The following is a 27,905-nucleotide window of genomic DNA, read 5'->3' as shown; positions in this document are numbered from 1 at the left end:
CTTTATGCATCCTCATTTACTTTTTTTTGTTTTTCTTTTTTAATATCCTCTTGCATTTCCTATTTCCAAGGAAGGCTGCTGAAAAAGCGGCATAAGAGATGAGGAAGAAGTCTTGATGCCATGTCCTAGATGTGAACAGTTAACAGGAATGTGATGTATCGTCCTGCCCTTTGGAAGTGCCAGTTTCCACCGTGCACAGCAAAGGGACTAAACAGCTTCTGTCATCGCAGCCACGTTCCAGGGAGATGCATTTTGTCATGGGAAACATTTATTTCTCCCCTGGCCTCTCAGGAGCCTTGTTTCACTTACACTGCCATGGCTTTTTGCTTCATGTCTCCTCCTCCTTCTTCCCTCCACCCTCCCCTCTGTCATATTTCTTCTTAGTAAAAAAAACCAACCAACCAAACAAGCCAAATTATTACTACTCTTGAACATTTTATGAAGCTGAGCATACATTTTCATTTTCTAAATCCCAGAGTACAAATGAGTTGATATTTCAGAAATATGCAATGCTGCTTGCAAACTACTTCCAAAATACTGTGCTATATTTAATTGTAAGGGTTATCCATGACGGAACCATGGGTCTTTTACAAAAAACCCTCTTTAAATGTGCTCTTTGCTGCAAGCACATGCCAAAAGGTAAACCAAGCAGAGGAAGAGCAAGGTGCGCCTATGGGCCTTGCGCGCCAAAGAGATGAAGCACCTTGGGCTTCTGGCTCCTGCCACCCACAGCTAGCAGCAGAGTCCTCTGCTGCATGAATTTTGGTAAAAGATGAGCCAGCGCGAGCCGGTGCAGTTCGCGGTGCTCCTTTGCTGAGGGGTTACAGAAGGGTTTGCAAATACTGCGATCTTACCTGACTCTCTTAGGCTAATTAGAAAGCGTGCTGAATTTTTATCCGCCCCTTTCGGTAGCCATGCCATCCGGGGCTACCCGATACCTCTCACCAGCTTGAATTACCCAGGCTGCTGCCATAATGCCCTATGCAACAGATGAGTGAACGGGCAGCCGCGGGCAGAACAGGGAAAGCGTTTCCAGAGCAGAGTGGCTTAGCAACCTCAGAATTTCCTTTTGGTTTCTTTTGATAATGAAGAAAGAAAACAGTTTTGCTTTGAACTATGACTTCTCAGGAAGAGGTGAGTGAAGCTTTTGGGAGCATGTGGTATCCTCTAAATAACCGACACATCAGTGTTTAACTTTCGTGTAGTATACTTCACAATGCTGTTTTGTTTCCTGATGGACAACTTATGCACCAGTTAGAAGCCTTTTTTATTTTTAATATTTAAAAATCATGCACAGCAAGCTTTTTCTCTGCCTTAAAGCTAACAGATTCTCTATAAAATATAATTTATGTTCATTGAAGTGTACATGAAATTTTATCAAATGAAAGAGTAGAAACCTTATTGCAGTTGTTTGCTGAAAGGTGAAAAAATATTCCAGGTGACTTAAAGATGTAGTGTCACAGGCAAAACACATATTCTTTGCCTAAAATGTGTCATTTCTGGGACTGACTCTGCAAACACTTATGCTGCTTTTACAGCTTTCCAGTGCCACTGTCTTTAACAAACCTGGACCTATTTCACACCAGTGTGAGTTCAAAACTCTGATTCCTTTTGCCAGTGACAGTGTGCAGAACTGGAGTCAGAAATTAGCATTTCAAAGCTATTTACCCTGAATGCTACTGTAGCCCGTTCTCTTTGTTTATCATTGTGTAGAATGTGATCAAAGGTTTTCTAGATTAAGATTCAGTGGGCCTGTGCATGAGGATCCTGTCAGGTGCTGTGCAGGTGTCATATGCTTTTTAGTCTTTCTCTTGTTTCCAGTTGCAATTAAAGAACAGGGATGGTTCCACACTCCTAGTGCAAGTCATTAAAAGTAGCTATGGTGCTTAGACAAACTTGAACAAAATTGAACTTCAGTAGTTTGCTGCCTAATTAATTGTAAGAGCTCCTCTCATGAACACGAAGTAGAAAACGTTTTACAAAGTGGTTTCTTTTGGGCAAACAGGAGTCTTGAAAGTGTCTCTGTGGATTCACATTGTATCTGTATTGCACTCAAAAAATGGAATAAAAACTGAAGTATGAAGCAAAACTGCATGTCCCTTCATATCATGAGAAGGGTGTCAGATATTTTTTTGAGTCGATAGACACTATTTGTTTAAATATTATGTTCTTTTTTTGTCCCCGTGTTGAGTCAGGTACAAGAGACAAATCCCACTACTGGAAGTCTTGAAATCATCTCTATCACAGAAGATGAACCACCAGTACCAGAAATTCAGTTTTCTTTCAAAAGATTTTTCTTCATACCACAAGCAAAAGTGGACCCCAGTGCAGATGGATCTGGTAGGGATACCGCACAGCTTTTTCACCTTTGTAATCTGAATGGCTAATGTAGGTCTTTAGCCTTGCAAAACTATGCTTGCCCACTCTGTCAGACAAAGCAATCACTTAGAGAAAGAAGAAACACAACCTCACTCCCCCGGCATATTCACAGGTGATGACATCTCGTGTTGGCTTGCACATGAAAGCATTTTTCACAGCCAGGTTATTCACACACTTCAGCCACATAGCATATATTTGCCCACACTTCTCAGACACGTTTTTGAATTGCTTATTTGAAATTTTACCAACCTGGAAAGTGGTCCATTAAAAAAACTGTCTATACGATAGAGAGCCTTGGAGGAATGGCATGCATGTTTGCTACTTCCCATAGGTTTCATGGCAAAAATACCCATTAATTTCAACAGAGGCAGGCTAAGCGTCAAGGATGAAGACAGAATAATTTAATTTTCTAGTTCATTAGCTACTACAGCTGTGCGAGATTTTTGGCATACCAGACACCAACTCTATTGCCAAAACCAGTTACTCAGCTGCTGCTGAAAGGGTCTGGGTAGGCTGGGGTTTGCTCGTGAGTCTATAAGCACTGGGAGACACTCCTCATTCTTGACTGATTGTAACTTTCTGCCAATCTCAAATTCAAAGCTTGAAGACTGAGAGGGTGAAGAGCTGCATGAATTAAAATTGAAGACAAGGTTCTGCCAGTTCCTGTGTGTACACATGACCAAGCCGTGTAATGCTGTTTTCCCATAGTTTGTCCTTAATATACCAGAATACATTTCACACAAGCGAGCCATTCATTATTTTCAGTGGAAAATGTTATCTTCCAGACTGAAAATACCACTAAGTTGAGGTCAGCTATTGGGATTATTGGTGAGCTGGACTGGTCCAGCTCATGAAATGTATTCAGTAGTTACTACTGATGTATGTTTTAACTTGAGATACTTTTTTTTTTCCTTGATAACTCAAAACTTAGCCTTGAGCCAGTGCTCAGTTCAATCCTTGTCTTTATGGCAAAACTTTGACTAGATCTCTTTTCCCCACATTTTTTTGAGCTATTTTTAGTTTGGGGGTCTTTTTTTTTTTTTTTTTCAAATTTAGCTTTCTGTTGTTTTCAGTTAACCTTGTTTCCAAGTCCAAAAGGACCTGTAACTTTCCTCCTTCTTGTCTTGAATATCTATTTGCTAGCTAGTCCTGTCTTCTTTTCAATATCCCTGCTCCTGTTCAAACCTTTAGGCTCCTCTTGTACTTGTTTCCATGTCTCTGTTACCCTGGCTCTGTAAGAATGCATCACACGTGGTACTTAGCTCCCCAGTGCATGAGGCCCAGCTATGTAGCCTCCAGCCTCATCCCAGGAATTTTGTTGTCCCAGACACAGTGCTCAGAGCAGCATCCAGCTGGGGCTACATCTGGAGGGAGCACCGGGACCATGGGCTTGGTACCAACAAAAGTCAGGAGACATCAGAGACAGGAACAGTTGTAAGGAGGAGACTCAAACTAGTTCGTTCTTTACTACTTCCACTGAAAGAATGTATTAGTCCTGAAGTCTTCAGGGAGTATACATGTACCCTGCACGTACAGGGTTGATTACACAAAACAAGTCTGAATTGCATTTTTCTCTGGGGTCTCACATTTTCAGGAGAGGTGCTTATGTATTTCTAAAGCTCTCAGTTTGATGTAGCCTATTAAAAATCAAAATTTAGAGTGCATATTATCAATTGCATTGAGGAAACAGGCCCGGGGCTCTGTAAGGGCACAATTCAGACTCCTCGCGAGGCAAATGCTGGAGGAGTGTCTGAGAGCACCGGCCACCCCAAAGCACTTGGAGCCTTCTCAGCCTCCGAGCTGGGGGATCTGAACCCCTCCGGGTCCAGTCAGCTCACAAAGTGTATGGAGGGGTTACTACTGCCATCTAGTTTAATGTTAGATAAATCTTTCTCATTGCAAACCTAAGCTGGTTTAACTTCACAGAAGCTATTCTGTCTGTTTGGTTTCTAGGAGATATCGAACCACCTTCGATATGCCAAGCTTTTATCTCCTTAAAATACTTTCCATATATCTGTGGTTTATTCCTTGCAGTAATCCTAGCAGTTGCCATTGGCCTGGGTGGTGAGTACAATTAGTTATTCATCAAGTTCTCACTTAACCATTCAAATGCTTAATTTTTCATGAGCCTTTTACTTAGAATGGAATTAAACTGCTACTGTGGCTTGTTTGCTGAAGTAAAAAATCTTGTTGATGTGATGGCTTTAAATTTTATTTACATGTAAAGATAAAATAGATTTGGCACTCATGAGAGGATTAGTGTAATATTTACAACACTGGGAACCCGCAGCACCAAGAAACCTTTCTCGAGTCAAACTTTGCTGATTTGCAGATAAGAGTTTAGAAACTGGGGGAGGCTTCAAGTAACACACACCATAGTTTTGTCCTGTAATCCACTTCTCTAAGTGTGTTTTCAAAGAACTGAAGAACTTTCCCCTATCACAAACAATTCCTGCAATGGAAGAGAAAATGCAGAATGATTTCAGTTGTGACTGGAAAGCGTGACTTGCACAGGTCTAGGTGCCAAATATATTGATGCTAGAGCAGTGCCTTCACACCTGCAACAGGGATAAACTTGCAGGAGGTTGAGGCGTCCCCTCAGGAAGAGAGTGCATTGGACCTATTTTGTGAGGCTCTCCTTGCCTTGCTGCTGAGGGGCTGAAGCGTCGGGCAGAAACTCTCCCTGGAGTGGAATATAAACTGGGTTGAGGGAGCTGGGAAGGAGGCAGCAAGGCTGACTCATCCTACAAGTCATTACTAATGGATGACTTTAGCAGCACCATGTAGCTACCTCCAGGTTGTATTTCAAAAGTTCCTAGAGTACGGGAAAAGTTTTTTTCTTAGCAAGACAGAAATCTGGCCAGATAATGGGAGTAAGAAGTGTTAAATTAATAGCCAAGTGTGTTTTCATCACCCTGTTTTCTTTCATTCTTGTTAGTCCAATACAACTGCATTGGGAAGTTTCGCTGCCGATCATCCTTTAAGTGTATCCAGAAATCAGCCAGGTGCAATGGTGTCTTCAACTGTAAAGAAGGGGAGGATGAGTACAGATGTGGTAATTTAAATTTGATTATAACTCCCTCCTATCTCCTCCTGTAGCATCTGGCATGTTATCAAGAAATGCATGTTCTAGAGAGTTTGGGTGAGACAAGAAAGATAGAGACTGATGGATTATCCAAATCATGACTTCAGAGGAACAATCTCTCTGATGTATTGATTTACAGTTTGTGAGAAATCAAATGGCTCCTAAGATAAATGTGATGTTTGGTGAATACTGCTACTGCCATATTGGGCATGTTTCTCTATTAAAGGTTTTGATACTTTTCACTGCTAGCATTTCCTCTGCCAGCAAGGTATACCATCACTGCTTTATGGCATATATATACAGCACTATCTGTATTCACTGTCAGACAGCTGTACTGTACCAGTTTTGAAGACTGCAAAAACCTGTTCTTATCTTAAGGGACGTGGGAACGGGAGAGATTGTCTCTGGCTTTTATGCATTGAGTACTGCAGAGTTGCTGCTTCATGTGTGAAATGTATGCCCCCATGTCTGAGTTTCTCTCTGCAATGGTTTCGGGCGTCACAGGGCCATTTTAAATCATCCCTCCCTATCCTGCGCTATGGAAGTTGACTGTGATGCTTTCTTCCCCTGGAGGTAAAGGGTTCTAATATTAGTGAACTGAAGAACTGATTTTTAGATCAGTGTACTTGTAATTCTGACTCCTGTACCTACAGGTAAGGAGACAGCAGGGCTTTCCCTCTGTGCGACATGAGGAAGGACAAGAACTGTGAGCTTTTGGCCCCACCTAACCCTGCACAATGCTCTCAGCATTTGCCGTGTTCTCCCCAGGGAAGAAGCTTCAGGCCTCTGTGGAGCCTGTGGGCAACATGTATGCTTTTCTCACCTGCCTTTGCAACACCATAACACTGGCCCATGGGCGCTTGTGGGAAACCCCCATCCAGCAGTGACGATGTGCGTGGCCTTCCTTCTCCCTGGGAAGACCATGCAGACGTGCCCTTTCCCAGGTCTAGGTGCCTTCTGCTCAGCCAGGGCTCTGTGCCCTGGCAGCAGCCATGGTGCAGGGTACAGGGGTGAGGAGGACATGGTGACATGCAGGATGAAGGGACCCTGGTGGATGGCTCTGTACCTGGGCCTCCTGCAGGACTTACTCATTGGTCTCCTGGCCGGAGGCAGCTCAGCACAGCTTGTGGCAGTGTGAGCTCCCTGGAGGGGCTCAGCCCTGTGGCCAGGCTGGCATGAAGAGCTGCCCGTGAGGAAGGGCTGAGCTGAGCAAAACCAGGCTGGCGTGGGCAGGGAGTCCTTGGGAGCCAAGGTCCCAACTTGTGCATCTCTCCTCTCCCCCCGTCCTTACCCACCCATCAGCCCAGACGTGACAGTCCCATGTCAGCAGAGGGAAGAGGGCAGGAAACTCCACAGGAGCCCAGGGGCAGCTGAGGGCAAGTGCACCCACCTCTCTGTGCTGTGCAGTGCAGGAGGTGCCAACCACCTTTCATCGCTTATCTTGATCATAGGTTTCCTCTGTGCCAAGCATCTGCAGCTCCGACTCACTGCAACCAGCAAGACTTGCTTAGGCTCACTAGAGGGCAAGGCAACCTTCTCCCTCTGTATTAGAGCACCATCCCATTTCCATTCCCATGAGCACTGACTTTTTTATCCTGGCTGTTCTAGCTCGGCGTACCTTGGTTCCCTTCCTTAAGGGGGGAAAAAAAACGCACAGAAAAATTCTGTACAAAAACTCAATGAGCCAAGACATGTGGATGCCACAGTGATGCATGGACATAGTTGTTTACGTGTTGTGTACCTGGTGGTTCTTCTTCACAACTCACTCAGGCTTCTCTTCCTCTGACTTTCAAAGTCAGGTTGAGTGGCAAGAAAGCAGTGCTGCAAGTGTTCACTTCTGGATCCTGGCGAACGGTCTGCTCTGACGACTGGAAAGCAGAGTATGGAAATACTACCTGCAAACACCTGGGTTTCTCAAGGTATGAACAAAAAATGGAAGAAACTTTATTTGGCATTTTGAACAAACTGTGAAGATTTCAATCTTTCTAATGAAACCTTGTATTCATCTGTGCTTTAAAAGAAAAAAGAACTTAACAATACACCTTTGTAAATGACATGGTTGAGGAGATTTGGGATGATGTGGGAAAAAACCCTGAATACTTGTGCACTGCAAATACCATTTATTGCTGCTCTAAATCCTGGATGATGGCTAAATACAATGGTTTGGTTAAATCTTCCCCATGGGGTGCAGGCGCCGGAATCCTACTTGTCTCTCTGGTAGCTTATAGCCTGTCAGAAAGGCACTAAAAACATACAACATACAAGCATTTTACATTCTTTTTATTGGCTTGGTAGGAAAATTGTATATACAATTCACGCCATTATATCTGTTAGGAATTAAGGTCCATCTCACAATTAGAGAAGAACCTGGCAAGGTGGGTCTTACTGTATTGATCCCATTCCTGGAGAAGCACCATTTCTTTCACAAACTTTCACACACTTTAGAAAGAGTTTGAAGTTGTGACTTGCAGTGATGCTTTGTTATTTCTTTGAAGTTGAGACTTGCAGCGATGCTCTGTTATTTCTTACGATGGGGTAATTCTGATTTCTGCATAGTATAGTTAGCAGTATAAAGCTTCTTTGAATAAATTCTTGTTGCCTTTAGGATAAAATACATCTAAATTGTTCAACACAAAAGACAAGAAAAAATTACAAATTGTTCATCCTCCCTGCTGCAAAACATAACTCTAGAAAGATGAGACAATGAGCTTGTTAGTGCTTCAGGGAATGTGTGACTTCCACACATGATTATGGCAGAAATAAGGGCACGTTATAAGAAGTATTTCCTGGGGATGATAGGATTACTTTATCCAGTGTCTGAATCTGATTATTGTGGTTGCTACACTGGGTTTTCACTAGCAGAACTGCTGAATTATTTAAACGGATTACTGAAATGCTGTCTGACGAAGCTGTGTTTATGGTTTATTTGCAGTTACGTGAGTTCAGGTTACCTGCCTGTGGCTGCAGTTGAAAAACAGTTTCAAAGACATTTTGTATCCCTCAGCCACTGGTTATCAGCTGATCAAGTGACATCCCTGCACAATGCAACAAACCTCAGGTATGCCTCAGCTTGTTCATCCTGACAGAATGAGAGCAATCAGTAGAAGGAGAATTACTAATAGTTTGAGATCATTGACTACTTTTGCAGGTATGTAGTACTTTGGAAGTGGTTGGTGACATTACACATCATAGACCAAGTTTCAGTAGCAGTCTTGTTGCAATACGAACTAAGTGCCCATTAAAATCAACAAAGGCTTTAAAATGAGCTATTTGAAGAGTCTATTTGTCCCATGATCCTTTTTTTTTTGCAAATGGATAGACACCAGGCACTTATCTTTTTCCATTGTGGAGCAGTTTGTTTCAGTTTACAGATCCTTAGATATGTCCCAGTGGGCTTATGAACACTTTATGGTCCATTTCTTCCTCCTGACAATTGCTTGGTTTTCTTAGTTACCTTTCACTGAGAAGCAAGCTATGGATCCAAGGAGACTACAGATCACATGTTGAAAATTGCTGATGAGCCTTCCCTCGTGGAAGAGTGAGCCACTCTTCAGCAGGGCAGCATACGGTCTGCAGGCTCACAATGGTGTCTAAGCTCCTAACTTAAGTATTTCAGCTAAATGTTCCTAACTTAGGTATTTCCTCTAAATGCCCTAAGTAGATTGGATGAGTACATTGACTTCATGTCTCTTTCAATATATGAGTTGCTTTGGAAAAAAAAAAATAGTATTCCTAAATTGGAACTAATACTGCACTGTTTTTCATCTTAGAGAGGAATGCACTTCTGGCAATGTGATCATCTTAAAATGTTTGGGTAAGAATCAGAAAAAGTGAAAATAAAATCAGAAGCCGTCCTTCTTCGTGCACTGCAGGGAAAGAGTTGAGAGGAACTGTGTGTACTCAGGGGCATACCATACCATCAATTTATCACGCCAAAGAAAAACTATATTTCTTATATAAAATTTAAAAGAATTTCAGGAAGTGAGAATAAGCTGGGAAGACAGATTGGGAGCATCAGGTAGCAGGAGAGTTTTGGCGAGAATCACAATAGGAAGCAGACATTCAAGGATTGTGAGTTGAGTCCATGGACTGATATTGTTATTCCAACCCTTTGCCATTTTGGTGGGGAAAGGGAAATTCTGTCTTAACATTTGAACTTTCATCCCACACTACTCCATGTCAGCTAGCTTTCAGGTCAGGTTATGAAAAGTCAAAAACCAACAGCACAAACATCAGAGATGTTGTGAGAGGAGATGGGGAGGAGATGCTTCAGCCTACCTATGTGGGCCCCTGAGCCCCTGGTGCATTTAAGGAGGGCAGAGCAGTGGGTTTTACAGCTCAGCTGAGCACTATGTGTGCAGGGGACAAGATGTGAGCCCTACAGCCCCCATACCGGCTGCCAGCATGCTGCAGAGGACAGGAGGGAGGAGGAGAAACCTCTGGTGGTAGCCACAGCTGGAGACGTGGGCCATGGGGATGGGGACAGTCCTGCTGCAGAGACCTCCTGGCCTCAGCAAGGCTGGGAGTAGAGGGGCTGAAGGTGACCAAAACCATGACTCTGTTTCCCCTGCGGACTGTAACCTTTGCTTTCTGGCAGCGTGCGGGACCCGGGCCAGCTATGGGCCACGGATTGTGGGGGGCAACGCATCCTCCCCCCGGCAGTGGCCATGGCAGGTCAGCCTGCAGTTCCATGGGCACCACCTCTGTGGAGGGTCCGTCATCACCCCACGCTGGATCATCACAGCCGCCCACTGTGTCTATGAGTAAGTCCCTAAATCGCCTTGCTTGGGGTGTCCCACTAGCCCTGCTTGTGACAGGTCTGGGGCAGTGGGGGCACTGCAGGGTAGAGCTAATGCACCATGCTTTCTCTTAAAAATAAACTGCAGGAGAGATTGGGTTGTCCTTATTTCACTGGCTTGCTCCCTAACTTTTGAACCATCTCTCTCTCTTCTTGCACCAGTGCAAGTCTTTATTGAAAAAAAGTCTCCCCAAGAAGAGGTCCAAATCAAGGGCCCCACTTTGCAGATATTCCGTGCACTCCCAGCTTCCTGAGAAATCAGCTTAAAATGACATTTAAGTGTCAGATCTTACGTATCCTGATCTGCAATTTCTGTACATTGCATGTGAGTTAACACATCAGGAGGAATTTGTACTCAGCTGCTCTGATACTCTGGAGTTCCAAAATAAATTACACCATCTTTTCCAAGTTGACAGGATAAATCAGTGGTACTTAGGGAGCTGTACTGTGCTTAGTGCTATTTACCACATACTCACTGCTCCTTTTTGTGCTGTTTAAAGTAGTCTGGAGTTGTAAATAGATGGTAAACAGTTATTTAAACTCCTCTTCTTTGTGTAACTGTAAAGACAGCCTTCTTTATGGGTTATCTGGCTTTGCAGTCTTTTTTGTTGCCAATAGTGCAGGAGAGCTCTTCTCACTGTTACAAACTCCTGGCCACTTTCACCAAAGATTTAGACAGCTAAAATGGGATTTGTCTGACCACTTTTAGGTGCCCACAGCACAGCTGCCTGCTTCTGAGCAAGTCTTGTAGGATGTTTTTATACTCAGTGGAGAGAAGAGATGGGACAGACAAATCCCCCTCCTAGACCTTATTTAGAGCCCCGTGTTGCCATAAAAATAATTACTTAGCAATTAAGCGTTTTAGGACTTTAGTCCTTAGCTTTTTCCTGCACAACCCAGCTGGTTGTGGTGTGTTCAAAGGTTGACAGGGATGGGAGCTGGCAACACAACCCACATCCCTGGAGCCTTTGCCCAGCACTGCCGCTAAGCCACCGCTAGCCTGGTGGGACGAAGCCAAGAGGAGAGGAGCTGCTCCTGAGCTGGAGGCTGAAAGATGTGGCTGCTCATGGACCGGGGGCAGAAGCGCCTTCCAGAAGGAAAGCCTCTCGCTTGAAAACGCCTTGCCACAAGTGCTGCTGAGCTAGCCAGAAGGCTAAGCACAGGCACGCCAGGCAGCAGCATTGACTGCTGTGGGGTCATATAGGAAGACAGACAGTTTTTTCAAGGTAGACCAATGCAAAACTCTCATATATTTGTAGAAAGCTGCACAGATAATAAACCAGTGACCCAGTGTGTTGCTAAGATTAGTCGTCCTTCCTGTATTTTTTGAAATTAGATGCAAAACATAGCCAGTATTAATAGATAGGCAGGCAAGTACAGCAGACTCTAGTAATTTGCCTGTAGAGTTTTATGTTGTTCATAAGCTCAGGAGACAATTAGAAAACCTGAAGGTTTTCTTGAAGGTTTTTCACTCTCTCCTACCTCTTTCTTTCAGCCTGTACTTGCCGAGCTCATGGAGTGTGCAGGTTGGTTTTGTGACTCACCAAGACACCGAGGTTCACCCATATTCAGTGGAAAAAATTATATACCATCGAAATTATAAACCCAAGACAATGGGAAATGATATAGCGCTGATGAAACTGGCAGCACCGCTTGCTCTCAATGGTAATTCTTCCTGTTAGCTTTCACTTGACTTTGTCACCTTTCTAGCAAAAAGCGAGAAGGGTCTTTCCCAGTACAGACAGGGAAATATCTGTTGGAGCTCTATGCTTGGCCCAGGACAGCCAAGTGGATCCCCAGTTCCTCTAAAAGTGATGAGAGATGTGCAGCACAGATGTAGCCAGCCTGCTGCTGTGATGGCAAGGCAGCAAGCCCTGTTCGGACTATACTGGCAGAAACCCACTCTGGCCTTAGTATCAGGAACTCCTCTGTACTCGACATCCAGGGGGTCACAGAGCTCCGCAAAATATTCCCAGTCCATTCTGGTATTGGCTTACTGAAGGCATTCAATAATAGGCAAACATTAACTTTATTCTTTCTAAATATTTTTTCCTATCTAAAATAAACATCCCACCTCGATTTACTTGGAGGTCACAGAGATTTTTATCATGTCCTTATGGTGAGTGTAGGGAGATCCAGCAGCGTCCAAAGCTGAAAATCAAGCTTAAATTTCAAAGAGAAGAAAAGGCAAATCAAAGATAATGATGCTTTTTAAATTAAAACTGCTTTTATTTCTCAGCAGGATGCTACCTGCAGCTGACACAGTTAGTGAAGTGAGATAATGTATAATAATATTGTATGAATTTAAATGATCACCTGCCAATACCTCCTAATCACTGTCAGCTCTCTGCAAAGGGGACCTGGCTCTCTCTGACGCCTCTAGATCGTCAGTTCCTAAATCAATTATCTTTGAAATACTTTAAACTTCCACTTTGAATGAAAATTAAGCTTGATTTTGTTCTGTTTTATATCTCAACTAGTGCTGTTTTCTTTTGCTCAGGAATAAGTTTGGGAGGCTGTCAAGAACAGTGATGGCTCCGCAGCTGAGCCAGATACTCGCTATGCCCTGGGGTGGCTGGGGGCAGCCCAGGGGGCCTTGGAGGCTCCACACCGGGGGGGTTGATGCTTTGAGCTGGGATCGTTGCACTGTGGAGAACTGAACCACTAGGAACTGCCCAGTAATACCTCGTATCTTCCCTCCCTCTGCTAAGTGCCAGCTCATCTTGACAGGCATCAAAAGCTCATCCCCACAAGCATCAAACACTGATTATATTGCACGGCATCCAGCGCCCCAGAAGAGAGAGGTCCTGAAACTCTATGAGCTGGTGGGTGGGAAGCAGAGAACCCCAAACGTCTTGTTGCCCTTTCAGAAGAGCTCAGAGATGTGCACACGCGGCTCTTTGCACGTGCCACTGCACTAAACCTGTTAGGAGGTGCCACGCAGTCATGCCGTGGTTAGCCAAGGCCGTTTCTCTGCCCAAGCAGGGTGCCATGGGGTCTCCGATCTGCCCGGCATCTGTCTAAAAGTGGTGTGGTCCTAGTTTGCTCATTCTTCAATTTATTGACCTGCCAACACCTCCTTCTGTTGCTTCATACTTGGAACCAATTAGGCCTGGGGTAAGTATTGTTTCAAACCTTGGCCATAAGACAAAAGACCTGCAGAGATGCCTGGCTATTTATGTGGGGAGTGGGTGATGGTTTTCATAACACATTCGCTGCAAGCCAAATCCTCAAGTTTTACTGAGGCATACAAATTTTTTTTTGCTAAATTTTAAAAGCAGTTCTCTATTCTTTCTCTTTTTTTTTTTTTTTTTTTTTTTAAATAGGTCACATAGAGCCAATTTGTCTGCCTAATTTTGGTGAACAGTTCCCAGAAGGGAAAATGTGTTGGGTATCAGGATGGGGAGCAACTGTGGAAGGAGGTATTTTAAATTGTCTTCTGTTAATTGCACTACATGAGGATATCTCACATACAGTAGATACAGATTTTGGTTGGAGCATTGTTCAACATAAAAATTTTCTGGAATATCTGGAAAAAGAAGACATATTCCTAAATTTTATGCTCTCACTGAACTGCATGGGGTCAAAGGAGGCAAAATTGCTGTACAAACCCTTATCACAGGGAATGGATGGTTACACTCTGCAAAAAGGTTGAAAATGACATGTAGACAGCAACACCATACAGGCCTCAGTCAAACAGGCTGTGTCCTTTACAACTTCAAGCACAGAAAAAACAGCATGAATCCAAGAATCAACCATCCATTTTTTCAGAGAAAGCATGTATGCATTTTGAGGCAGGTTAGATGATGTAGAAATTGGATCTGTGAATAAAGTCACCAAAAAAAAAAAGGAATATCTTTTTTTTTTTTACCATGACTCAGGTCTTGTTAGTCAATAATACGTACTGAATCACTTTAATGTGAAAATGCTTGGATTTTCAGGTCATTGTTTCTCATTCTTCATTTGTCTCATTTAATGTGTTCCTGTTGTTCAGAGAACAAGAACAGTATGTTACCTGACCTACAGATAATAGTGAAAGGTGAAAAAAAAAATGAAAGCAAGATGTACCACATAAAAAGTCAACTATAAATTGGCAATAAACTGTGCAAATACTCCCATTTGTAGAAATGATTAATTCAGAGTCTGAATAAAATAAAATAAATATTTATAAAATAAATTAGATATTTGCAGATGGCTTGTTGATTAACAGAATGGAATAAATTTGAAACAAATTTTGGTTCTAGTATCGAATACAGTGTCCAACTAGTTTTTAAGTTCATCACTGTCATTGCTTGTTTGGTTTGAAGTAGAAATTTATAATGTACAGCTTTATATTATATACTGTGATGATCCACAGCTCTATAGAGTTGTTAGTTGCTGGAATCTGTAAGTGATGAGACATCTAGTTGCCTCACTTGTATGTTGTCATTTTAACCATACTCCTTTCACCCTTGTTTGCCAATTCTTCATATACCAAAATATTTTCTCTTTATAATTACAGATTAGTTTCAAGCATAGAGAATTTGGTTTTATTTTTGTTTTTGTTTTTTTTTTTTTTTTAACAGGTGATACATCTGACACTATGAATTATGCAGGTGTTCCTCTGATATCTAATGCAATTTGCAATCACAGGGATGTCTATGGTGGGATCATAACTCCTTCAATGCTTTGTGCCGGGTTCCTAAAGGGAGGGGTAGACACCTGCCAGGTATGGAAGTTTCCAAATTGCAACTGTGCTCATTAACAGCAGCAATGGAAAAACATGAGTGATAAGTTATCAGAAGGCACTCCCAGGCTTTTCCTGGGCAAACATTTGGTTTTGTGCCGTTTACTCTGTTTACCGTGACTATCGATCACTAACTGCACTCATTCATGTGCTACAATTCCCACCTTCTATTTCTTCTGTGGACCTACTTCTGAAACCAAATTTACTTAAGACATTTTTTAATTCCTTGCATGTGCCATCCTTTCTTTGCCCTGGCTGTGGCCCCTGCACTGCACTGAACTGCACTGCACTGTGAGCAGCTCCAGAGACCTGCGAGACATAGAAACCCCAAGGTGAAAAGCAGCCAAAGCATATATCAAGGGAGAAGCAGAAGTGTGTGATTTTGGAAAAAGTAGAGTGAGGTGGGGGGAAGGAAGAAAGGGAGAGGTGTTTGAGTAACTTAGAGGACTGGTGATGACTCTAGGGTAGAGGGGTTCACAGCAGCAATGGATCAGAGGATCCTTCACATCACAGAGCAGTGATGATTCAAAATCATTTATAGAGTCATGACAGTGCCTGCCTTGTGCCAGGTCACATCCCCATATACACTAATGTGGACTCACCTAGATAGTCATGGATGAAGAGCAAGGGCTGAGGAGGAACTTCATGTTTCCAGATTTGCTGAGTCCCAATTACACAGGGGACAAAACAAAGCAAAGGCAATTAGGTGCATAGATCTTCATTTAAGTGCCTGTTTGCACAACCCCCCCGGCAAGGTACCCGGGCACCAGCACGTCACTGTGCCTGGGAGAGCTGCCCAGAGGCATCACACAGCGTATGGATCCATGTGACAAAATGAGCCCTACTTGCCAAAGGGAGAGGCTCGTTCCAAACTCTCCCCCCTTTTTTTTTCCTGTTATTGTGCTGGCTTTGATGCTCATAGGGTAGGAAACTGCCCCAGCAAAATAAATTGAGACTTTTCAGTACTTAGATGTGAGCCTCATGAGTCGAATCTGCTTTGCAAAGTGCCTGGGAAGGGCCACAAAAGCAGTGTGTGAGACTGCAGGCAGGAGCAGGCAGGGCAGGAGGTGGGGTTCAAGCTTGCTCTTGCAACCATGGGCTCAGCTCTGCTCAATAGCCAGACGCTTTTTGAGAGAAGCAGCTGTGAGAGACCAAGGCCATAGCACGGAAATTGAGGATTAGCGATGTCCTGCCTGCAGGACAGGCACGCTCCTCAGTGCCTAAATGTTGTTTAACAGCAAGCTCCAATGTTGCTTCTGTTCTACAGTACTCCTAACTGGGGAAAGAAAAACATGATCTAATACACGTCTCTAAGAAGTCTCCAACTTCTGCTGTAACATATGCTTTTCCCATGACCCAGAACAGAGCAGAAATAGGAAACACTGATTTACTGGACTATACCTCTCCCCCTACCCCTTCAAATAGACGTTCCCCTCCTTTTCTGCAGCACTGACGTTTCTTTTAATTCTTTGTTCCAGGGAGATAGTGGGGGCCCTTTAGCATGTGAAGATATGAGTATCTGGAAGTTGGTGGGGACCACCAGCTTCGGCGTGGGATGTGCAGAAAAGAACAAGCCAGGTGTCTACAGCCGAACCACCTCCTTCCTGGACTGGATACACGAACAGATGGAGGTCTGGTTCTGCCCTGTCTCTCCATCTCTGGTTGTCTCTTTGCTCTGCCTGTGCCACACAGGGTTTAGCTCATATTTGTCACAGCTGAGTTGTGTCATAAGGCCACAGCAGGGGTAGAGGGGGGAGAGGAGCGTGGGAGTGACTGGGGAGGGGGTCTGGAGGTGCAGAGCAGGGGGCAGGGAGGTGTGAAAGGGCTGAGTGAGGAGATGGGGGACAAAGGAATTGATGCTAGGGGACTTTACCTGAAGCCGTGAGGCTGCTACAAAAAAGCCTGGGGAGTGGAAGCTGAGTGGGCCAAAGAAATTGGGGATGGGGGGAGATGGTGTTGGCTGGAAGGAGAGGAGAGCAGAGGCAAGGAAGTGTGGAGACACTGCAGCCACCTTCACCTGCCACGAGGGTGCCCCACGCTCTGGAGACCGGGTCCTCTCTTGTCAGCACCCCTCCAGCACTGCCAGAGAGATGCTGGGTTCAGTCAGCTGGGCAGGGAGAGTCCTCGTGCTTCAGGTGGACTCCCAGGCAGGGATGTGTTGCCTAAGCAGAGGCATCTAGAGATATTTTAGAGACCCCAGGCTGTCCTGACTGGTTTACGGTGTCCCTGCAGAAAGGCACAGCTTTGCAGGTAGACCTGGTTGTATCCACCACCCCCATGGGTATGTCTCAGACACCCTGCAACAGCTCACGCAGATATGATAGAGGACCTATGGGAGATCTGAGGCCTGCCGGACCAAGTGAGGGAGGTCAGGCAAAGTGTGCTTAAGAAACCTCAAGTGGCACTAGATAGTGCATGTGCAAGGCAAGTGAACCATCCTCCACTGCCCTGGTAGGAGCCTAGACACATAGGTCACGGGTACACACCTATGCACAGGGTCTTGTCAATTTTTTACTCTTGGCGAAGTCGCCCCAAGCACCAAACTGTATGTCCCATCCTGCTCTAGCCAGGTCCGTGCAGACAGTGGTGCCGGTGCTGCTATTCCAGCACCCAGTTTGCTGGAATGAATGAATGAATAAAGAGCAGTGATGCTGTTCCAGCACCAGCAATACAGCCCGCAGCCCCGACAGCTGCCTGTGCCACGTGACGGCACCTGATGGAGCCACTCCTGCCCCCATCTCATTTGTGAAATATGTGACTTCCTCCTCAAACCAAACAGACAAGGAAATGCCCCAAATAAGGTTATGTGTGCAATTTCAGTTCAAGCCCCCATCTGTATACTGTATGGCACACGCTGTTTTCACAACCCATATTGCACATAAAGATTTATGCTATCACATGCCTATACGCCACTCAACAAAGCTAAAGAAGACAGGATAGCATTTCTAAATCTTTAAGACCTCTAATATTACTTATTTTCTTCCCCCAAATATATACATCATTGTGATTCATTTGCAGATACAGAAGCCCAGACATTTCAAATGAAGAGTTCATATCCAATGAAAGCACAGATCTCCATTATAAAGAAGTTATCAAGGGGAAAAAAGTACAGCTAAATCTTTGTTTAGCTAAATGCTAACGTTATCATTTTTCACAGGGACATCCTTCAGATGTAAACATTAATTCATCAATTTATCCTCTTAGGAAGGATTTTTGACTGCAGCATAGAAACACGAACACCTTTTAATCAACTCTGAAACAAATCAAAAGAAAGTAGAGCTAGTGTGCCTTTGAAAATGGGACCAAGGGAATGACTTGCACCTGGCAGATCTGCATTGTGGCATAACAGTCCTGATCCGCTCTTACCTGCTGTTGCTCACGGTGGACTGGGGTTCATTTGGTCTCTCCAGAAGTTTCTGTGCTTTTTTCAAACAAAATTAACTCTCGTAGCTAAGGCTTAGCAAAGGAGTTAGGAAAGAGATCCATTTTGATCTAAGAGATGCAAAACTGCAAGATAAGGAATTGGGCTATCAGCATGCCCTTAAAAGCTTTCTTTCTGGAAATTAGCTTTGTAACAGCTCAGCTGTCAGGGCCAATCATCTAATGCAAAGAATAAGTGAAGAGGAGGCATTTGTGTTTTCTGATCTTCCATCTCCAGTTCTGAAACCTGAATAAAGCACTTCTGTCTCTCAGATTTACAAGAGGATACAAAGGACCCCTAAAGGGTCTCTCCTGTGAGTGCAAAGAAGAGTTTTTTATTGCTTTCCACTAAGTGGTAAGAATTAGATGATGTCATTTAGCAAGATATTTCTCCAGCACTGTGAACAGAATTTCCGCTGCCCCCATTTTGAACAGTTCTCCCACTAGGGAGGAAGCAAAAAATTTATAGCCCTAAGGGGAGTACCAGTGACCTACATACATTACTGTCTGAGAAATATTATGCTTCAGCTATTAAATCTGAATAGACATGAGAGGTTCCCACCCCAGCAAAAAACTAAAAAAATAGAAACCAGCAATGGAACAACTAAGAGGAAAAAAAAATAAACCCCTTCAAAGACTACTTAACTCCCTGTATTCATGTGTCCTATGCATGCAGTATCTACCACTCTTACTAATATATTCCTCCATCCCCCGTGAGCGTATCTCTATGAGCCTTATGTTCCTGTCTCAGCTTATACAAGGCTGAGAACTAGTGAACTAAAGCTGTGAGAGAAACTGATGGCATTTGCTCAGCTTCACAGGGCGCAATGGGAGTTGGAACCCACCTCTTTTGTCAAGGTGGTGTGTTTTCCTGAAGAACTTCAGCTGGCAGAACTGGCTCCAGCAGCTCCGTGGTTCCTTTGGTGATCTTAGTACAATGGGGGGAAAAAAAAGTCATTCCTTTTCAGAGTTCAATAGGCGGCAACATGGATGTTTGAATAGATGCGTAACTGTTTCTCTCTTCCCAGAGAGAAGAACTGCAGACCTGAGGAGAGCGGCGGTGCGCTCGGCTTCTGAAAATGCACATCACGCTCCAGCCTCACAGAAGGACCCACCACACTCTTCTGGACACGTGCTCTGAGCTTTCTACCTTCACAGACTACTTTTTACCATTTCTTTTTGGTACTGGTAACTGTTACGTAATGAAAACTGTGGCACATTCAGCCTCTTTTGGATGGAAGAGGCAGCTGGATGCTGAATGATGGGCATGCATATTTACTGTCAGCTACAAATTTCACATGTAGGAAAAAGTGCTAAGACTGATAACCCAGGATGCTATGGCAATGAAGTTTTGCAGGCATCATGAGTAATAGACTAGACCAAATTCAGATCAGATTGCTAGCTATTAGTTTAGTACTTACCTTCCAAGAACCAGACTACAAAAAGACTTTGTTCCTGAAAGTCTTCATATATAAGGTCCATGCTCTGTTGCACAGGCAGCAGCAGCTTTCTTTGAAGCCATAAAGCAAGCAGGAATCAAGCAGCTGGCAATTTTGGCAAGCGTTTGGCAAGTATGCTAAACTCTTGTTAGAAAAAAATCTCTGGATTCAAACCTTTTATCACGTGGCTGTGAACAAAGTCCCTAAAAATTGAATTCATAGGTGTTTTCTTGTGGTAAATAGCTCTGAAATGAGCAACGCACAGGTTGCAACTTTACCGAAAAATTCTGAGATTACTGAACAGTCTTACAGGGAAGAGGAGATCTTTACTGCCTTTCAATAGGCTAGAGAGCCAAAAGCATTGCTCTCTCTACGATGCACCATGCAGTGCAATAGCCATTGAATACTCCCAAGCTCACATCATGTAGTACAGTTCACCAAGGCACTCACGCTCAGCCGCCTCCCGTTTTCCCTGCATTTCTCTGTGGACAGGACAATATAGATCCCACACTCTTTGTCCCTATTAGCGACATCGGTGATGAGGAGGAACTGATGCCAGCCAGGCAAGGGACAAAATATCTGACGTGCTGTTGTGGTTTCCTGTCTTATAAGCTATTTCAATGAAACAGCCTCATTTTGTTAGGTTGGAAAACGCCTGAGTGTTTTGGGCTTGCCCTTTGTAAAAAAACTGGGATGGAAGTTGTCAATTTTAGAATTGATTGCCAGGGACTAGGTAGGCTGAATAATGGATAATATTGTCAGAGCTTTCCAATATCAGCCCAAATTGATCTTATCATCTGATCAAGTGCTGCTGATCTGCTTGAAATGTGGTTTTGGGTGCAGCCTGTATGCTTCTAAATCAGTGTCTGCATCATCACTGTCATCCACCACTGCTGCAAGAAAGCACCAGTGGAATTGGAACTGCATTCTCACTGCAACATGTCAGGACAGAACCGAGAAAACAGCAAACCTGAATGAACTGCCAACCTCTGCGCTGTTCCGTGGATACAAACTTTGATCTCAGAGGACGCTGCATCAATACCTTTCACCCTGGCTAAAGAAACTGCAGTGCAATGGAAACAACGCTTCCAGAAACGACACATTGCTAAAAAGAGGAGGGAAGCATTACTGCAAAGCTGACCTAATGACTGGAATGAAAGGGGAAATTTCAATTTGACAGAACCACGACAGAATTAAAACAGAGTATGTTGAAACCTTGTGTAACTAAGACACTTTCAGAAGAGTTTTAATGTTCACTCTTTGTTATCATAACATTTTCACAGCCCCAGCGTGGCTCGTGTTTTAGTATTATCAGCAGTCTGGAGATGAGGGCACTACTCTCTGAGCTCACAGAGCTGTTATTTTGTATTTCTGAAAGCACCCCTGAAAATTCATTTTGAAGCCCTTCTATTTCCATAAACCGACTGTACAATAAGTATCCATTGTGGTCTGCCTTTATATTAAAGAGAAACACAATGTAAAATGTAGAAAGCTGGTGAACTCTTCCCAACAAGAAGCCACTTGTCATGAAGCCACTTCCCAACAAGAAGCCACTGTCAATGACAGTCACTTATGGGCAGACCTAGCCCCCAGGCACACTGAGCTGCAAATATCTCGTCTGATTTCTGGTATGCACCGTGCTGTGGTGCCTTAGGTATATGCAGAATACAAAAGAGTCACTCTATAAAGCTGGATGTTCCTTCCCCAACTTATGTCATTAACACACATGCCAGAGGTTTAAAAATAAATATAAACACAATATTAGCATATTTCTTTGTGTTAACCCAGGTGAAAATACATGGGGTTTCAGGAAATTTGCTGTGGGAAGGGTTTTGTACAGAGATGAGCATTGTGTTTTATTCGGAGAGGTAGGATCGATGCGCTGGTCTCTACTGGTAGTCAGTATTAGAGCTGGAATGAATTGGTAGACAGTAAAATGACTTTTCAAAGAGGTTATATGACAGGTTACCAAGCCTTTTCTTTTTCTTATTTTTTTTTCTTCTCTCTATTCAATGAAAATAATAATAATCTATGCCTCATATGCATGTACAGAGGCATCCCTGCTGAAGGCAGCCCTAGTTTAACTAATCCTCATTAGGAGTTTCACAGTAAACATCTTGGAAGTATTTAAGATCTTTATACTAGAGGAGTGTATATCTCGTACATTATTAAAAGGGCTGACGAAACAGTTTCTAGCTTGTGAACTCAGATCGCCGGTTAAAATTGTTGCTCTAACAGAGGATTACGTTACAGCCATAGTATCCCTTAGAAATACGACCTGCTTGTACGCACAGCCTGTGGAGCAAATTTGCATCCACATGAAACGGACTCTCAAAAAATGAATCCAACATATAGCTTCACAAGAAATGTCCAGCATATGAAAAGAAATTCCTTTGCCATTTGCCACCTGTTCCTGTCATCATGATATTTAAGCCCAAAAACTGAGACAAAGCTGGTAAGTTTGGATGAACCAGATGTGACTTTGATTCAATATGCAGTTTTCCCAGAAAAAGACATCACACATAGAAACTCTCTTTTGGCCAGTCTGAAATTATTTCTTTTTTTCACTTGAGATGTATAAATAAACAGGCAATTTCTGTAAAGATACAGAGATAAGCATAAAAAGAGATGCAGAGGTTTGGTGTCTGAGAAAACCGAAGTGTTTTCTGAGAGGTGATGGGCTTTTCGCATGCTAACACATCCCACACCAGGAAGCAATCTCTGCGCCGAGGTGGGGATGCCGCACAGCTCTGCTCGTAGGGGCTCTCTCACTGGTAAGATTCACGTAAGTCTGGAAATGCAAATTCAAGAACTGTACATTAAACTTAAAAAATTAGATCTGGCTCGTCCAATTTTTTGACTGCCTTCGACATCCAAACGAAGCAGGTTAAAATCTTATATTCTAAAAGCGCTGGGCTGTAGATCTTGCCGTTGTGGTGGCAAACCTCCCTCCAGTGTCTTTGTGAGTGCAGTACCGTTTTAAGATGTGCCGATCAAATTTCTTTTCTTCAACAAATAGCCCCGTGAGAAGCAGTATCACACGTGTGGGCAGCCGGAGCCTGAGATTACATAAAGCACAGTAAGAAGTGAGCTTACTGCGGCTGTTTAACTTTAGGGAAGGTACAAGGAAGTGTTTCTTATCTGAACTGCAGGAGCACACTCAATTATATATCTCTGTTTTCATGTATTTTGCATGAGCAGAGGCTTCTGAGTTTGTTTTGTTGCTTTTGTCACATGTTTTCTTGCTGGTGGATCTCCTGCCCCGGTAGAGGACAGCAGGTTGTGTCCCCAGATTCGACACCAGTTAGATGGGCAGGATTTTGAACAGTTTGCTTCAAGATTTGTTAGGGGAGAGGCAAGATGGCACAAAATAATCAGACCGATTTTTCCTGATTAAAAGAATATTGACTCCGTAACTGATTTGTTTTCCTGAAGAGCACCTTGGCAGCTGCCAGTCTGAGCAATACGAATGTGCAAAGCGCAAGGGGCGAGGAAAACGATTAATGATCCCCCATCTCCTAATTCTGGGCTGTGTTTATATGCAAGGTGAAGGCAGGCACATGACTGGTAGCTGAGCCATGAGCCCGGCCTCGTCTCGGGCACCCACATCAGACCTCTGCTCTGGGGCTGCCAGCACGGACCTGTGTGTCCCCATAGCCAGGGCTGGATACGGCTGCACAGTGAAAACAAGCTTGGCAAAATACATCCTTAGAAGATAAGGCTAAAACGACTGCCTTAATCCTTTAGCAGAGGACTAAATAAATGGGAAATTATCTGCAACACGTGGGATGCTACCCTGTGCACCCATTTTTCAAGGACTGTCCCCTGCTGAGCCTGGTGCAGGGCAGGCTGGTGCAGCTCTGATGGCTGAGTGACTGCCTGTGGGTTTCCTGAGAAGGGATTTGCTTAATTCCTGCTGAATTAAATGGAAGTGACTCCCAATGGCAATAGTGGGAATGAGACCACCTTCTCTGAGGTGTGGTCTTAAAATGAATATGATCCCCCTGAAGCTTTCAGGTGAGAAAGGGAGGGCAGTGAGGGAGTGAAAAATGAGAAGGGAAGAGTAAAGAATAAGACTGTCTTGAAGCACCAGAGCATAAAGCACTCAGGGGAAATCTTTTGCACTTAAAAATAAAATCACCAGTAAATTGTAATTCCTTCTTACAGTTTGTCCACTTAAAAAGTACATTCCCACTTAAAAAAGTACGTACTTTTTCCCACATAAAAAAGTATGTTTTGCATAGCGGGTCAAGTGGAAGGCGTTTTAGATCCTTTGTATACAACCAGTATGACTGCCATGTATCATTTATTTGGGCATCCTTACCCTCAGCACCATTACATCTATCAGAAACAAATTTGAAATGCTTATGATAATATTGAGCTCACAGCAGATGGCAGCATACAGCAAAATTTTGCCTACATCCTCTGTTTAAAATTAAATAAATAAACACTGAACAGTTCCTGCCTCAGCCCCCACAAGTGGGTAATGTGAACACAGTTATGGTCCCCATTGCTCTCTTGGCTATTTGAGGGGAGGTTACTGGGGAGATGCAGCTTCCCCAGCAGAGGAGGGGACTCTCAGGCACCCAGGAGCGCGGTCAGAGCATCCATAAGTTTCCCCAGGTCTCCTCTGGTGGCTGCTGGCCCCGGATCCCCACACCATGTGGCTGTGCTGTGTGCTGGTGCTGCTGGCTCCTCACGCTACAGGTTGCCCTGGAAATCACAGCCTTGGGCTTTCTCATGCTTTGACATATTTAAAATATTAAAGGATTACAGTGAAATAGCGGTAAGATGTCACCGCAGAGCTGTTTTTGATTCAGACAGATACGTTAAGAAGCATATTATCCACATCTTCAACTATCTGGTTAGGCTATTCCCACCTGAGACTGAAGCTATAATCAGACAATAACAGTGAAAAAGAACCTTTTCTTTACAGTGGCAGAAAGAAGAGTTTATTCAGAGATTTAACAACCTTCCTTTTACTAGGACTAGAATGGTATCACAACTTACAGGCCTCAGGGCAAAAATATAACTGTCACATAAAAATATTTATGTACCGGTACCCAGTGATAGACGCAGCCATGTGCAGATACCCATTATGTAGCTTAATCTTAAGAAACCCTTAAAGCCGGTAGGCAAATGGAAACTAAGCTTCTCCGGAAGTGAATGACTTCATCGCACTGTGGCCGCAGCGAGAGTGAAGGGAAAGACGGTCACCTGTTTAAGGTTTCCTTCACCTCCTCCTCCTGTTTCTCCCTGCGGGAGGACTAAGGCATGGCCGTGTCAGCAGGAGGCTGCGGTCAGGCTCTGCGTCCCTGCCCCTCCGTGGCTCTGCGTCCCCACGTCCACCCACACCACGATAATCCCTGCTTTTTATAGTGCCTCCTCTGCTATATCCTTAGATTCTCTCCACCTCTCAAGACCTCCTTCTTGCCTCACAAGCCCTTTGCTTTCTCTACCCCTTGTATCCCTAATATCCCTAAATACCCATCTTCCCTCCCCTAGTGTCGCTGGCTCCCCTCATGTCCCCATCCCATGGCATTTGGCTGGGCAGGAGACAAGCTCCAGCCAGCAGCTGGTCAGCCCAGGGGCTGATCCGCTGATGCCAAACCAAAGCCCAAAACCTCCCTGCTTTTCCTTCAGTGGGGACAATCATTCAGATCTCTTTCTGAAGCGTCCCAGCTGCAAATTTGCCCCAAACTTGTCAGAAGTTGGTAGGAGTGTTTCAATAGTTTCTCTTCCAGTTTCTCTCTCAAGTTTATTTAAAACGTCCAACAGGCTCAGGAAGCATTAGGGGACCTGGAGGCCAGGCAGGAGGAGGGCAGACGTGCTGCCTGCTTGCGAAAACCAGGCAAAACCCTACAGGTACCCCCACAGCATGGGATAGCTTCACACCTTCATTCCCTCCCAAAAGGTAACAGCCTCTCCTGCTCCTCAACTCCTCACCCACCTCGGGCAAAGCCTCTGGTCACACTGCCCCTGTGTCCCCATGACAGCCCCGGATGGTCCTCGGTCATCCTCAGTGCATCTCCTGATGTCCCCACACAGGCGCAATGCACAGCAGAGCCTGGTCCCCTGCTCCAGGGAGAGGGGCCACACACAGCCCTCCTCAGTGGCCATGATGCCCAGGCACCATGCACCCCTCCTTCCTCAGGCAACCGCAGCCCTACTGGCCTCCTCGCCCTTCGGTCTCGGGGAATCAAGCCTTCAGGGTGTTTGTCTTCTTGGATGAAAAGCAGAAAAGAATGAAGCCTCAAAACAACAGCTATGTTTGCAAATCAACATAGGCCAGCGAACCAACAAAACAAACAAACGAGAAAAGCCTTGGAAAAGTTGAAGAGCTTTATGGTTGTGGTTCATTTCCAGCATCCCTCCAGGACCTTGCTGCTCCCCAAAGTTCACAGCCCTGGAGCACCCCCAAAGGGCGTGTTTGGTGGAGACTGGACTCCACAGAGAAGATCAAGCCCAGGTCAGCGGCTACAGAGGCAGAGCACACCTCGCTGCCTCGGGCGACTGCAAGGATCCCCCGAGTGGAGCCCCTGCCTCCGTCAGAGGGAATCAGAGCCATTGCCCTCGCTGCCAGCAGCAGCCAGAGCAAACTAGGAGCATCCCAGTTTACGTGTTGCCAAACGCAAGATCTTTATTGCTGGCAGCCCTCCCTGCTGTGTAATGCCAGATACGGTGCATGTGTGCAACGCTGAGATCAGCAGTTCCCACCTTCCCAAATCTGAAGGCCACAGACTCCTTTTAAACAAAGCTAGGGACCACCTTGCACCCCAAAATGTTTTTTATTTACAAGTAGAGATGCTTCTTTATTTATGCTAATTTCCTTTTTCTGCTCACCCACCTGTACATATGGGGATGTGTTCATGTTTATAAAGAAATTTTTTTCCTTTTTTTTTTATGGCAGCTGCTGTGCAGATCACCCTCTGGTCTCTAACAGACTGGGACTGGAGTCTCAGAAGTGCTGCTCCAGATGATGAATTAATTCCCCTTCATGTTGCAGTAGGTTGGTAAACAAATGCTGACCACTGACTCCCGTGGGACTTGAATCTGCTCATCCCTGCCTGAGACATGGGCGAGCTGTAAGGGAGAGCGGCAATTCCCAGACGCACTGCCAGCATCCTTTCGTCAGGCGGCATGGATGTCACTGTGAGACCTGTCTTTACAGAGACCTGCACGTCATGGGGGATTTGTTCCTCGCTAGAATCCCATAAATCACACACACTCACTGAAGTGTGAAGACAGAGCAGGGACAGGCCTAGGGCCCTCCCAGGAGAAGGCCAGTGCCTACCTGGAGCCAGGGGAGAGCCCCCAGCCTGCACTGTCAGCTTCCCTCCAGGAAGAGGTCCTGCAGCCCTGCGAGGGCCGCTTGCCCCCAAGGGCCACCTGCCCCCAGCTTGCCCCTGCCCAGCGTAAGCCCTCCACCTGCGTTGCACGGCGAGCAGCAGTGTCACCCCCCTTTAACCGCACCGATGTCACCAGCTCTGCGATGTTGACTGAGACGTTCCCACTCCCTATGGATAGCACCTGCGACTGCACGGACCGTAAGAATTTAAAGGCCTTTCTTTAGGTTCTGTTAAAGTTCCTGGGAAGCAACAGAAACCACAGACACGTGAGGGAAGCTGACTTCTTCCGCACTGTTTTGCTGATGATGTTTTCGCAGGATGAAGGAGAGAAGTGTAGCTCCACCTGACCCATAACCCCAATTTTCCCCAGTGCTACCGACAACCTGTGTATGCTATCCAGCGAGGTGGTAAAAGCTGGGACTGGAGGGGCTCCAAGACTGCTCCCCCACCATTTACCTGGAAGTACATATCTCCCAGATGCTGTTAAAAGAAAGGAGACGTAATAACAAGCCCCTCTGCAAATCCGCTCATGTTTGGCTCTGTGCTTATGTGCCTCACCAAAGAAGAAACCCAATTTCTTGCTTTTTTTCCAGCACTTGCAGCCCTTGTTCGTTTTGTCTCTGGATTGAGCTGAAGGCTCCCCATCACCTGCATAATTTAAGAAGTAAATAAAAAATATCACTGAACACACACATAAAAGCATTGACTT

The 27,905-nt window shown here is 44.7% G+C and overlaps 1 protein-coding gene across 1 annotated transcript; it reads left to right on the top strand.

The window, feature by feature from the left end:
- Positions 1-1,116: 1,116 nt before the first annotated feature.
- Positions 1,117-27,420, top strand: TMPRSS3 (transmembrane serine protease 3; the record flags this gene model as incomplete). Its single annotated transcript, XM_082490170.1, has 13 exons — positions 1,117-1,134; positions 2,196-2,340; positions 4,333-4,443; positions 5,318-5,434; positions 7,260-7,383; positions 8,397-8,522; positions 9,235-9,278; positions 10,062-10,227; positions 11,758-11,927; positions 13,589-13,684; positions 14,828-14,970; positions 16,467-16,619; positions 27,055-27,420. 13 exons carry the CDS (start codon positions 1,117-1,119, stop codon positions 27,418-27,420), a joined length of 1,779 nt encoding a protein of 592 aa, XP_082346296.1.
- Between the last annotated feature and the right edge of the window lie 485 nt (positions 27,421-27,905).

The sequence above is a fragment of the Vanellus vanellus genome, assembly GCF_965231255.1.
Source record: "Vanellus vanellus genome assembly, chromosome: 1".
In the NCBI taxonomy this organism is placed as follows: Eukaryota; Metazoa; Chordata; class Aves; order Charadriiformes; family Charadriidae; genus Vanellus; species Vanellus vanellus.
The sequence above is the reverse complement of the archived record's forward strand: the minus strand, read 5'-3'. Positions and strand labels throughout refer to the sequence as shown.